At 43.1% G+C, this 13,724-nt stretch overlaps 1 protein-coding gene across 12 annotated transcripts in view; it reads right to left on the bottom strand.

Annotated features, from left to right (window-relative positions):
- Positions 1-13,724, bottom strand: part of tns1b (tensin 1b) — a 320,096-nt gene that overhangs the window by 80,797 nt on the left and 225,575 nt on the right. For 8 of the 12 annotated variants that reach the window (XM_080456566.1, XM_080456571.1, XM_080456572.1 and 5 more), the window contains 3 exons: positions 8,008-8,137; positions 7,828-7,891; positions 6,488-6,612 (listed from right to left, as the gene is read on the bottom strand). In XM_080456566.1, the coding sequence (XP_080312692.1) occupies positions 6,488-6,612; positions 7,828-7,891; positions 8,008-8,137 (319 nt within the window). Of the gene's footprint in view, positions 1-6,487; positions 6,613-7,825; positions 7,892-8,007; positions 8,138-13,724 lie in introns of all 12 variants that reach the window. The other 4 variants (XM_080456570.1, XM_080456568.1, XM_080456569.1 and 1 more) reach the window with 1 other exon arrangement.

Here is a 13,724-nt window from a genome sequence, read left to right as displayed (position 1 = left end):
TCATTCTGTCTGAATGCCAGCGCCCGCAATCGAGGTCCCAATCACAAAGCTGAGCTCATTTGAGATGCACTGTGTGTGTGTGTGTGTTTGTGTGTGTGTGTGTGTGTGTGTGTGTGTGTGTGTGTGTGTGTGTGTGTGTGTGTGTGTGTGTGTGTGTGTGTGTGTGTGTGTGTGTGTGTGTGTGTGTGTGTGTGTGTGTGTGCGTGTGCGTGCGTGCGTGTGCGTGTGCGTGTGCGCGTGGGTCTGGCCATGTTGTCCCAGTGAAGTCATGGACTTTGGTACAATGGCTACTGTGGGACATGTTTGAAGTCTTATCGGCTACTCTGCAGCTTGAGTGGTCGAATAAGAGAGTGTGTGTAAGAGAGAGAGAGAGAGAGAGAGGGAGGGGGGGGGTCTGGAGAGAGTGTGCATACATACAAGCATGCATACATGTATTTATGTGTGCTTGGGATTCTTGCATTCCTGCCTGTGTGTCTGCAAAACCGTGTGCGTGCGTGCGTGCGTGCGTGCGTGCGTGCGTGCGTGCGTGCGTGCGTGCGTGCGTGCGTGCGTGTGTGTGCGCACGTGCGCGATGCCAACAACAAATCTCTTGCAAGTCAAATGTGCCATTTTCCATGCAGATTACAGAGGCCAACTTGAACACAGTGGCACCACTGGCCAGACAGCTTGGACTGGGATGGAGACTGAGTTACAGTGGACAACACGCACGCACGCACGCACGCACGCACGCACGCACGCACGCACACACACACACACACACACACACACACACACACACACACACACACACACACACACACACACACACACACACACACACACACACACACACACACACACACACACACACACACACACACACACACACACACAAACAAACGCACACACACGCAACACACAATCTCACCTCAGCTGAAACAGAATCAGCGGAGGAGAGAAAGTTACACCTGTTCTATTTTGGCGAGGGCCTATTTACAGTTCCTGACGAGTGTGTTGGGATGGATACTTTATGGCCAGTGATAAAAAAGTTGGTCAAATGACCTCTGGGCTGTCTGGCTATCTGGAGGACCCAGACAAGCAGCCCCAGGAAAAAAACAGGCACATTACGAGCAGAGCCAGTAAACATTCTCCTCCAAGACGCAAAGAGGCGGCCACTTTAATTTTGTGTGAAACGTAAACCAGATTGCCGACACAACGTTATCCTTAATAGATACCGTTGTTGACACACTCTTAGTACTGAGGTTCAAACGAGAACACCTGACAGTCACCATTATAGAATGTCGCAACAGATCCAGTAACGATGGCTTGCTCGTTAAGGATAAACGCTCAACACGTTGGTTGGTAAACATCCTTCTCCAATATACAACGACGTTTCGTACCGGTATGGACCGGTATGGAATGCAAACAAAATCGCTGAGACTCACAGCAAAAGATATTCTTGATGTCCTATTACCAGCTTTGATACCAGCACCCCCCCCCCCCCCCCCCCACCATCATATAACCACCTCACAATTCTGGGCATGCCATAATAGGCGAACATCCATGTACGTCTTTTCACCTTGAGGAAAAAAAACACAATAGGCAAAATTATGAGATTGTAGATCAACAATTTTCACTGTCTAACGTACCAAAAAGTACAGTACATAGGGTTTAAGTGGTTTAACAAACAACGGTTTCGAGCAAGCGTGCGACAGGTCACCGTCTGTGAGGGAATTTCACACTTGCTCCAGTAACAATGGCCTCGGTCAATAAAGGATAAACACCAACGCTAAAAGGGTGCAGCGCTGCTTCCATTTTGGGGCACTGGTGAAAGTATCACTTTGGTCAGAGCGAGTGACCAGACCAGCCTCTCCCCCCCCATCCGGAATGCTCTGTCCAGGCCTTGTGGCTGAACCCAGGAATGCCTCTCTCCTTCTCTCTCACTCTCACCAGGCTCTGGAATCCACAGAGAGCCCAGGTCCCCGCGGGGCTTATGGGTTCCACAGCGTTCCACTGGGTCACCACTCACCACAAAGACACACAGCGGAACAGATGCCTCCCCCCCATCCAGGGCCCGTGTCCAGTGTTGCCAGATTTTGCGAGAGAAAACGCAACCAGGTCTATGAGAACAAGCTCAAAAGAAGCGACTATAGGCCACATGTAGCCTGGCAAAGCCCCTCCCTCCGGAAAATCTCATTTCCATTTGATTTCAGGAAGGAGTCTGGCATGAGGGGTTGTTTGGCTTTTTGTCGTCGTCCACCAAGTGGACGAGCCTATCAGCGTCCTTAGCCTGGTAAAGCCCCTCCTCGCTCATCGTTCTGCGATTGACAGCGAAAGTTGGCCAATCAGGTGGCGAGTTCGAGTGAACCCGAATGGATCCGAGTGCAGCCGACCAAAATGGAACGGCAGCCATTGTTTTCTGTGCGTTGTTTTTACTTTCGGTTTTAAAACTTTAAAACGCTCTCAAACTTCACAGGCACGGAAACTTCACAGGCACGGAATTTACTTTTAAGATATCGTTTGGATAGAATTTAGTTGTTTAACTTCATATATGTGGTCAATTAATCATGACAGAGCCTATCTAAAAATTCAGAGAACCGGCAGGGGCGGGCAGTGACACGCATGTATCCGAATAAGGCAACCTATTTTGGGCATGGCTGTCTCAAAAGTCCTGTTGCGTCACATTAGTCTGGAGGTGGTAAAAATGCACTGCTGATTGGCTGAAGGGGAACAACTGCTGATTGGCTGAAGGGGTTGTCAGTCAACGGTATTACTCCCGCCCAACTCCAGGAAATGAGCCCCAAAAAAAAAACACAACCTGCAAAACTACCCATATTTACAAGCAACTTTACAGAAAAACAAGCCCAAAGTCGCTTACAATAAGCAGACATGGCAACACAGGCTGTGTCATCGACAGACTATGTAGTGTCTGTATATAAAAGCCTTTCATAATGGAGAAACCACCACCACCACTGTCACAGTGTTGCAAGTCATGCGAGTCCAATTTTGGGGTATTTTCACGTTAGTACTTGAAATCGATTGGCTTGCGCTAAACTCGTAAAAGATCCTTTATATGGCTGCAGCTTAGTGACCCTGAGATGCATAACAACCTGTTAACACACTGTTTACTTTAAAAAAATAAAAACAGGATCGCCATTCAGACAGCAACGCTGTTGGGTCACAGGGTTTGGGTTAGGACTGGGCAATTGACAGAAATTATCTAGAAAATTATATTTAGAACCAATAACCGACTTCATCTTGGTCATGACTCATGTAGGTTAATCGAATAATGGAGACTCTTTTTAATATATATTTTTTACAATTTCTTATATAACAATGAATCAACGCCAAAACATTTGAATAGATTTGATATAATCAGTCAAATCGATTAGTCTGATTAACCACTTGCATTACACAGCAACCCTGCAAAAATTGCTTATCTACAAGCTTACAACACGTCACAGTGTGACGCGTTTATGTCTGTCTGTCTGTCTGTCTGTCTGTCTGTCTGTCTATCTGTTCCCTCAATAGTAAACCATTCCCAGCTGATAGCTCTATAAGCGCATGAAGTCACAAAACAGGACCAAAAACATGGCCAAAAATGCACACGGCTTGAACAACCAGAAAAAGCCAAAGTGAAACTCATGAAGAGAGTGAAAAGTTGGATCGTATAGTGTTTCTCTCGTGAATCTCTTAAAGTTTAGGCCAACACTGTACTTGTGACTTTTGTATTTCTAGATGAAGTATTTATAAAGATCACTATTTCCACTTGGTCAAATAAGTGTAGAGATCGTTACCACACCAGTCGACATGCACACAAGCAGCCAGCCTGTATAGTGTGGCTTTGCCCACTGTACATCACATTGTCACTAATTTTGTGTGCTTGGATTGTAGTGTTGCATAATATATAACTTATTAAAATAGAAAAATAGTCAGTCTCTCAATTAACCACTTTCAACCTGTCGTCCCTATTTTTTGGGCATGTCGTAAATTGTAAGATACCACACGATGCCGTATATAAGGCTTAGAGTGGTTAACACTTCAGTGTCAGGTGCTAATGCATGTCTATTTCTAATGTACACACATGACTTGTGCAGCAGTCATATGGCGTGAACTTGACCGATGCATGAACTGTGTTTGACCCCATGGAGTGGTAGATTAGGGAGATGAAAGTGTGAAAAAAGCTCTCTAAACTATATTAGGACTCAGATTCAATCTCTTCTCTGTGTCACGCACTAGGCCCCAGGCCACACACGACACACAAAGAGAGTGTGTGTGTGTGTGTGTGTGTGTGTGTGTGTGTGTGTGTGTGTGTGTGTGTGTGTGTGTGTGTGTGTGTGTGTGTGTGTGTGTGTGTGTGTGTGTGTGTGTGTGTGTGTGTGTGTGAAATTATGCAGGAGAGAAAGTTGAGTTCCAAGTTCCGCCTGATCAATTTAAATTGCATTTCCACGTCACATTTACAGTTGGACTCGAGGCTTATTCACAGACAGCCACAGTGCATGTCCCTCTGACATAATCTACTGACTTATAGTGCAAATAGTTGTCCGGGACCCCGAGGGGTCTTTGGGGAGGTTCTGAGGGGTCCCAGGCTAAATGAGTTATAGTTAGCAAACATATGGACTATGCTACGGGTCCATTTGGTTCAATTTGAATACCCGGTGAGTTACATTAACACTGAAAATTTCATACAGCAGATTGCTGTCCCAGAGATTAAAATCATATCAAATGATCTGTGGCCGAATGCATATCAAACTGGGGGTCCCCGGACCACATATTGAGAACCAGAGCTCCAGTGCACATACTGTAGAGCTGTGCAGGAGTTCAATGAATGGCCAATCATCAATAACAGCTGAACACCCCAGCACCACTTTCCTACATTCAATATGAATTCCAAATCGTAAAAAAAAAAGTAATAAAAAAAAAAAACTAATGTACACTCCTGCTTATTTATTTATAAGAAGGATTATTGATCTGCACAATTACAGCATTATGTTGTTTTTCAAGCCCAAGTACAAGAAGAGGTTTGAACGAGGCCAGCCACAACCTCGGCCTGCCATGAGTGCACTGGCTGTTAAGAGTCTGTAATTAACACCTCGTTAACTTTACAGCACACAAGAGAGGATACTGTATGTGAGTGCCACCTGTCTAGCGTGTCCCTGTGTGTGTGTGTACGTGCACGTGTGCCTGTGTGTGTATGTGCTAGTGTGCCCGCCCGTGTATGTGCACGTGTGCCTGTGTGTGCAAAGCTGTGGAAGTCGTACATAAATGAGAGTCCTTCTCTAGCCATAATGCTGCACACTGAGTCAAAAGCAAGCGGCGATTACTTTTCTTGACTTAAAGTTATACAATGCAGGTCCACAAATATCGATTTTTAGCAGCCTCTGCTGGTCATTACCGTCACTGCAGGCCGTTCGTTTATTCCTCCGTTACCCAGAATTCCATTTGTTTTCACCGGAAGACGGAAGCGTTTCAAAAAGCGTTCTTTTAATTGTTTTATACTATCTGTGGATCGTTTCTCTTAGCCAGTGGAGCTTTAGTTACCGTGAGCTGTGTTTTCTTTTTCTGTTGTTTTTCGATCTTCAAATCGTACAATCTCTTAAAAACAGCGTGAGATTCCTTTTTGTTATTAGCGCGGTAGTTCCTGGCCAAACAGGAAACCGGAAGCCGGATGATGTCATTTTCGCGGGAAAGGCTCACCGAGCCAACTTTTCAATAGAAATTATAATAGAAAAGGCTTTCGGGGGTGAAATTCATGGAGTGGGTGTTGTGAAACATTTGCCACTCACAAAAGATATACAATTTAACTTTAGTTTTGTTGAAAAAGTTACCTAGTATTACTTTAAGTAAAAGTAGTACAACAATGTAGAAATACAATTTTACTGTAGTAAAAGTGCCAAATTAAAACTAAAGTTACATAGTGCAGCTTCAAGTACAGTACTTGAGTAAATGTACTTAGTTACTTTCCACCACTGTGGTAAGGACATCTGGAGCGCCCGCGTGGCTGTGTGCCTCAGGCTGTATACTGTACTGTACACCTATTATTTAAACATCACGGATGTCACTAATGACATCTGCTGCTGCTAATGGCCTGGATTATTCTGTCCCTGCTCAACCTTAACTCTCTTTAACTGCTACTGCTGAGTAAAGAAGACTGCAGGAAAATGTGTCTTTAAAAAAAACACCTAAATGACTGATATCAACTCTAACATAATGTATGTCATTTAGCAGATGCTTTTTTAGCCAAAGTTTCCACATCTTACACTATGATTTGTCTGTCTGGTAAATCCCTCCAAGTCCATGCTCAGACCCAGCCCGACCCAAGCTAACACACAACGTGAGCAAACCTCCAGAAATAGCCACGCAAAACACAGCTGATCAGTGGTTCTCTAAAGTGGGGTCCAGGGACCTCCAAAGGGGTCCTTGAAGGGCTCCCCAGGAATAGTTAATGTAGCATCAGAATCAGTTCAACCACTTTAACCCTGTATACCTCGGCTTTTGGAAAACTCACCTTCTGTGTTGTCCTCGCAGAGCTGGTTGAAGTTCTCGTAGGAATCCCAGCGGATCAGAGGATCTTGGGTATTGTAGTCCACAGAGACACTGGGCCCATTCTCCAGATGATCCACACCTTGACCAATAGTGCAAAAGGGTCCCCAGACAAAAAGCTGTGAATATCCTGCACACAGAGGTCAGCCCCTCTCCCTTGCACTTCAGCAGATGTATTATAAAGTATTGTCCATAGAGTGGGAAATGGAATAATCTCCTTTTCCCTCATACGTACATTTTCGAGGAAGCTTTCTTATAAAGAAAAGTACAGTAGCTCACCACTATAGAGCATCGCTGAACTGTAGAAGTAGGTAGATAGTAGTAGATTGTTGGGTAGGACGTATTAACCCATTAAGACCTGAGGCCATTCTTAAGAAATGTTTTCTAAATCCTAACAGTTTTTTGAAAAAAAATCTAATCTAAAAAATGTCACGATTTTTCAAAAATAGCAGATCTACAAGCTCATAGCGCGGCACTCGGTGCCGCGCTATGAGCTTGTAGATCTGCTATTTTTGAATAGCCAAAGACATCTAAAGTGACACAGATGCGTTCCAGGTATTAATGGGTTAATATGAAAAGGTTACACTCGGCCGCTGACTATACTGTATGTCTTCAAAAGAGCTACTTTTGTAGGCTACTTATACTCAATTACAATTTGGGCATTTAGCAGATGCTCTTATCCAGAGCGACACACAATAAGCAAGGTAATCACATACTGTACATAGAATGCAAGAGACAGTGTAGTGCCACAAGACGCTAGGATCCCAGGTAAGAAACTAGATCTGCCTAAATAATTTACTATCGAAATGACGTAAATCTGTTACGTTGAAACTATAGGATAACAGGTAAACAATGAACAGAAATCACCTGTTCAAATAACGTGCTCAATTTACATTCTTAAGATTTGTGGTCAAGAAAGCTAAGTATCAGAGTTGTCTGATACTTTTACTTGAGTAAAATTTCAGTCAAGTAGCAGTACTTGAGTAGGATAGTAGTACTCTTTCCGCTCATGCTGCTTTTGCATACATTTTAAGCGCCACCAGTGCAACCACAGGTGTACGTCATCTACAGTGAAACACCTCACCTGCAACCAGTGTTGCCAGATTCTGTGAGAGAAACAAGCAAACAGGGCTAGGAAAACAAGCCCAAAAGAAGTGACTATGGGCCACATGAGCACTTTAAACATTATACACAAGCTATTTGAAAATAGTAGTACTGCTATTTTCAAATAAAATCTTGGGGGGAAATTATAATACGCAGACCTGGCAACACTGCCCGCAACATCCCAGGTAATGATTCTTACCATGTATTTTCTCTGGTCCGAAGGAGAAGACAAACTCCACTTTTCCGTATTCTGGAAATCTGTCATCTGTAGGCGAGAAGCAAAACAAACAATGTGTGAGATTTCTTTTTTTTCTCCTCCTCATTTGACCGTAAACGAGGTTCATTTAGATTAAAAGGCGTGAACCTTGAGCCGGCCCTTACCCTTGAAGGTCTCATCAAGCTCATCTTTCCCAAAGATGATGCCTAGGTCATGAACCGCACAGGTATGGAACTGAACGCGGAAGATCACGTCCCTGGAGGGCCCACGGTAGCGCTTGTGGTAACACTTGAGCTAAAAGGGAGAAGGAATCAGGATCGGTATCAACGTCATTGTCGTATCACACATGCTTACAGGTGTAAAGAAGTGTGCAAGCTCGTTTTTTAGTTGTTTTCAGAAAGAAGAAAAGCAGGGGGGAGGGAGAGCAGGGAAAGCAATAGGAAAATTCAAACAGTAAAGAAACACATTAAAAAAACAAAAATGTGAAAGTCAAAAATCAAAGATATCTATACACATAGCATAGACCAGCAGGTACCGCATGTACATGAGGTTAGACATAATAAGGTGCGAGGTGGTGACACGATTTCGGTTCCACGGAAGATTAGCAGGAGGTGTGTACAAGAAAGTGTGTGCCATAAAAGCAGCGAATGTTCAAACGGTATCCGGATCTTGCTACAGCGTATAGCCATCGCTCCCAAAAGCCTTATGACGTTTCAGTGCGTTTCATGAGGCTGGATTTGATGGAACATTGTGATTAGAAGCTTTTAGTGAGCCGCACCGATTTGTCCTTAATCCGTTAGGACCGGGAACGAATCTGTGTCATTTTTTGGATTTGTTAGCGTGGCGCGCATTGACTCGTAAACATTTGTAACTCAAATCTATGGGGGGGGGGGGGGTCCCTTGATCAAATTATTTTCAGATGGGGTCCGCGGCCAAATACATATCATTTTGGGAGGTCCTTGACATGAAAAAGTGTGAGCACCACTGATATATAGCAGTTTTCTTCAAAAAACTGTTAGGATTTTTAGAAGATATTTGTAGAATCCCCAGAAGCAATAAGATGTAAGTTACAAATGTTAGCTTTAAAAAAAACATTTATATATTCAAAGATTTGCACAAACTTTCAAGATTCATAAAAAATAGCAGATCTACAAGCTGCTGTTTTTTGAATAGCCAAATAAATCATGCTTTACCCGGTCTTAATGGGTTAAGATGAATCCAGTGATTTGCGGTACCCCCGCGGGCCAAAAACAAGACAATAGCCAATGCGAGATCCTCTTCGGAAACAGGGGACCAAAATGAACAAAATGGGTCATCAAAAGGAAAATGATTGTAATGTCAAATTACTTTGCTACAGATTTGACTCAATGCCTCCTCTGTTCCAGGGCCTCTGCTCCAGACTTCTACAGTGAGCACAACATGCATTGTTCTCTTTGAAACGCTTGGCCAAGAGCATGTCACCTCTGATTCACGGCCGAGGCTCGTTTCACTGCACTGGCCCCGCGCTAGAGAAAGCATTTAAGACTTCTTTATATATAGCCCTGTAAATGTATGGCCCTACGCTCTCCACATGGCATTATTATACAGGCCATTGCTATCCACACTAGAGCCTCATAAAGCACCACTAACAACCACACGGAGGACAATCTTCATTCTCTATACCCCAGTGATTCTCAACCTGTGGGTCGGGACCCAGGGGGGTCCCCAAATGATTCCCCCCCCCCCCCCCCCCCCCCCTCAGATGATTAGCTTAATGTGCAACATTGTTTTTTCACTCAACAGTAAACAAACCAATATACCGTATACGTGTATACAGCTGGTATCTGCACATTTATAAAGTGACAATTTAAGGACTTTTAAGACCTTTTTACTAATACAAAAAAGACTATTAATGTGTCAAAAATGATGAAATGAGAACCCCCCCCCCACACACACACAGCTTGTGAGCTCATAGATCTGCTATTTTCGCTATTTGTGGTATGACAAAGTAGATAGGCCTTAACACATTCACTGCCATTGACGGAGATCTCTCAGTCATTTAAAAAATAAAATAGTAATAATGATAATCATAATTATATATTTTTTATTTATTTATTTATTTCGTTTTTCACACAGAACCAGGAGATAACGCCATCCAAAGATTTACTGCTCCATTCACTTCCTGGTTAAAGTATTTGGGAAATATTCTGTATCTCGGCTCCTGTGTTTTACTATGTATTTTTGGCAAAACATGCTATTTTCAACAGGGTATAACAAGATAACGGGGGGGTCACGATGACATCTTTTTCTTCACGGAAGCACAGTGAAACCCTCCGTGATTAACAACCATCAGGGGATCCATCAGACTGGAGATAAATATTCTGTGGTTCTTAAAAAATGTGTCAGAATGCTTAAAAATGCTGGCAGATGCTACCTGCCAGCATTAGAAAGCCCCTGGCAGTGAATGTGTGTGAAAGTGGTAAGGAAAATGTACCCCACTACTTTTCCCCTTTTTCTTTCTTTTTTAACAAATCGAACCCTTACGCTGAACACCATTTGAGTTGTCATGCCACAATACACACTGCACTGCAAACAAACATTAGAAATCATTTCCTATGTGACCCATCATGGCTGATTGGCCTTCCATGAACATACCCGTGATGCTGCTTGTGGAGGAGGGCCCGACGAGGCTATAACAACGCTAATTCGAGCAAACAATCCAAGGGTTGAAGACGGGGGGAAAAGACAGGATCAGTGAAATGTCCTGCAGCTTTACTGCGGCTTTCTGGGATATTTAGATTCTACCTCCCACTGAGTGGGGGAGGAGGGGTGATCCAGGAGACAAACAATGCTTGTGAGCCAAGTTTGGAAAGTAGAAGAGGAGAGAAAAAAAGGAAGAAGAAAATATCGTCTCTGTCGGGTGGAAACCTCATATGTACTTTTCAGGATTCGAATGAAAAAATTGCAAAACTAGCAAAGTAGCAAAAATAGCAAAAGTAGCAGATCTACAAGCTCAAAACGCGTCGCTTCGCGCCACGTTTCGAGCTTGTAGATCTGCTACTTTTTATGCTTTTGTGTGACGCTGTAGTATGATCAAATAGGGCGTTCGTTTTACGGGAAAAAAAACGTTAAAATATGGAGATAAGAGGTTTCTGCCCGACAGCAACGATATACAATACAGTTCGGGCTGATTGTCGTGCTTTCCGAACGCTAATACTTTGGTACAGCCTCCTCCTGCCTGTATTAGAAAAAATACAGCTTCATCAAAACCGATTCCTTGCTTGAACCTCATACTTGGCCAGTTGTTTCCGAGTTCAACTTTTCAACTGTATCCACAAGTCATCCATAACATAACATACACCCCTCTCTCTCTCTCTCCTTTTGTGTATGGATGTTCTGTAAATATGCAGTTCCCTTTCTTGTTGATCCAGTGGTCCCTTTTTTTTCCCGGCTCTGCGAAATGCATTTCAACATTCCAGATGCGCTTTAAAATAAACTAGAAACCAAACTTGAAACCAAAATGACAAACACTGGACTGTGTCATAAGACGCGGCCAAGACTTCAGATCTATGCCCTGTAGAGACATAGAAATGTGCCCAAAATGATTTCCCTGAAATCTGTTCGTTCCTGGAACAGTGAATTATTTTTCACTTCATCAAGAGGTCAGTTAAGCCATTAAGACCGGGAATGGATCGGTGTCATTTTTAAGATTTCTTTGGCTATTCAAAAATAGCAGATATACAAGCTCATGAGCTTGTAGATCTGCTATTTTTTTGAAAAAAACGTGATTTCTTTTTTGCAAATATGTTTTAAAGCGAAACATTTTTAACTCCGATCTGTGCTTCTGGGGGTCCTTGGAACAACATATTTTGAGATGGCGGTCCGAGGCCAAATACATATCATTTTGGGGGTCCTTGACATGGAGAAGTTGGAGCACCACTGATATAGCAATATACTGTTAGGATTTAGATTTTTTTTTAGATACAGTATGTATTTGGCCGCGGACCCCCATCTCAAAATGCTTTGTTCCAGGGACCCCCCAGAAGCAAAGATTTGAGTTACAAATATTCGCTTTAAAAATATGCATTCAGAGATTTGCAAAAATGTCCAAGATAAAAATAAAAAAAAGCAGTTCTACAAGCTCATAGTGCGGCACTCGGTGCCGCGCTATGAGCTTGTAGATCTGCTATTTTTGAATAGCCAAAGAAATCTAAAAATGACACGGATGCGTTCCCGGATTGAATGGGTTAATAAACCCAATCATTATCCGCAAAACAAACACACGCAGGATGTATGAGCTTTAATGAATGTGGAACACTGTGAAAAACAGAGACAAAATGCTGCCCGCGGGGCACGGCTCACAAGGTGCGCACGCTTTTAGAATAACAAGCATGAGCAGACATCTGCATGGTCAGATGATGCGCTCAGCAGAATCCATTAGCCCCCCCCCCCTGTTAAGACAGAGATACAAGCTCCGGCTCCCAGAAAACACTCACGGATTCAGGGGTGGCCAAGAACGGAATGATGGGCCTGCAGCCTTAAGTGCTCCCTTTCAGGGTTGCCATGTTCCGCTTATTATAAGCGACTTTGGGCTTATTTTTTCTGTTCAGTTGCTTGTAAATATTGGTAATTGTTTCTAAAGTGTACTCGCTTATTTGGGCTTGCTTCCAAATTGTTTAATTATTATTTAAACCAGTGTATTTATCCCTAACCTCCCATCTGAAAATGTTTAGTGCCAGGGAGCCCTGTACCAGATTTGTGTTGTTAGATTGTTAGAATGTTTAAAAAATCTTTTTGAAAAATAGCAGATGTACAATTTCTTGTGAGTTTGTAGATCGGCTATTTTCAAATAGCCAATCTACAGTATATAGGTTGAAAGTGCTCTATGTGGCCTAATAGTCGCTTCTTCTGGGCTTGTTTTCCTAGACCTGGTTGCTCATTTCAATCACAAAATCTGGCAACGCTGCTCCCTCTTTGAAAAACACTGCATGCTGGAGTTATGAGGCCCGAGGACGCATAGGCGATATGGCCGCCGTGACGCAGCATTAAGCACAAAAGGTGCTGACGCACGCAGCTTGTTGCCTTGAACTCTCCTGGGGGTGTGTGTGCCAAGATAACAATATGTGATGAGAAAAGGAGGTGCAAAGGCAGTCAGCTGCGATTTTCACTTGGATACGTATAGGCGCACTAATGAAAAAGACGCATTTTCCATTTATGAAACACCTCTCTAAAAAGGTAAAAGAAAAGGCAGAAACCTCTTTCAACTGTCACTGTTACTAACCGTTACTTTTTAAACAAATGTATTGCAGCTAAATTGTACCTCGTATATCTCCCAACATGGCCTGGAGAGGAAGTATACCTCAGCTGCCATTTTGACATAATATTTTACAGCAAACATATTGTGTGCTAATGAGGGTCTTTAGACCGAAATAATAGGAGCCAAGCCAACAGTCTTCCCACAGTTTTTATAGCCCCATTTATTCTGTGAATGGAAACTATAAAAACGGAACAGGACAAGCATACCATACCTGGACACAAAGTGAGCTAAGTAAATAGGATTCCCTCGTTACTAGTACACAAATATAGCCTGCCCTGCCTGCCTGCCTGCCTCCTTCCTTCCTTGCTTCCTTGCTTCCTTCCTTCCATTTAGATACACTGTATATTTAACCCATTAAAACCGGGAACGCATCTGTGTAACCACTTAAACCATTATTTTACACTTTGGCTATTAAAAAATAGCAGATCTACAAGCTCATAGCGCGGCACCGAGTGCCGCGCTATGAGCTTGTAGATCTGCTATTTTTGAAAAATCGTGAAAATGTGTGCAAATCTTTGAATATATATATTTTTAAAGCATTTTGTAGAATCGGAATCTCAGGCCTTAATGGGTTAAAAGACAAAT

The sequence above is a fragment of the Gymnoscopelus braueri genome, assembly GCF_963280865.1.
Source record: "Gymnoscopelus braueri genome assembly, chromosome: 18".
In the NCBI taxonomy this organism is placed as follows: Eukaryota; Metazoa; Chordata; class Actinopteri; order Myctophiformes; family Myctophidae; genus Gymnoscopelus; species Gymnoscopelus braueri.
This window is presented reverse-complemented; position numbering and strand designations above follow the sequence as displayed.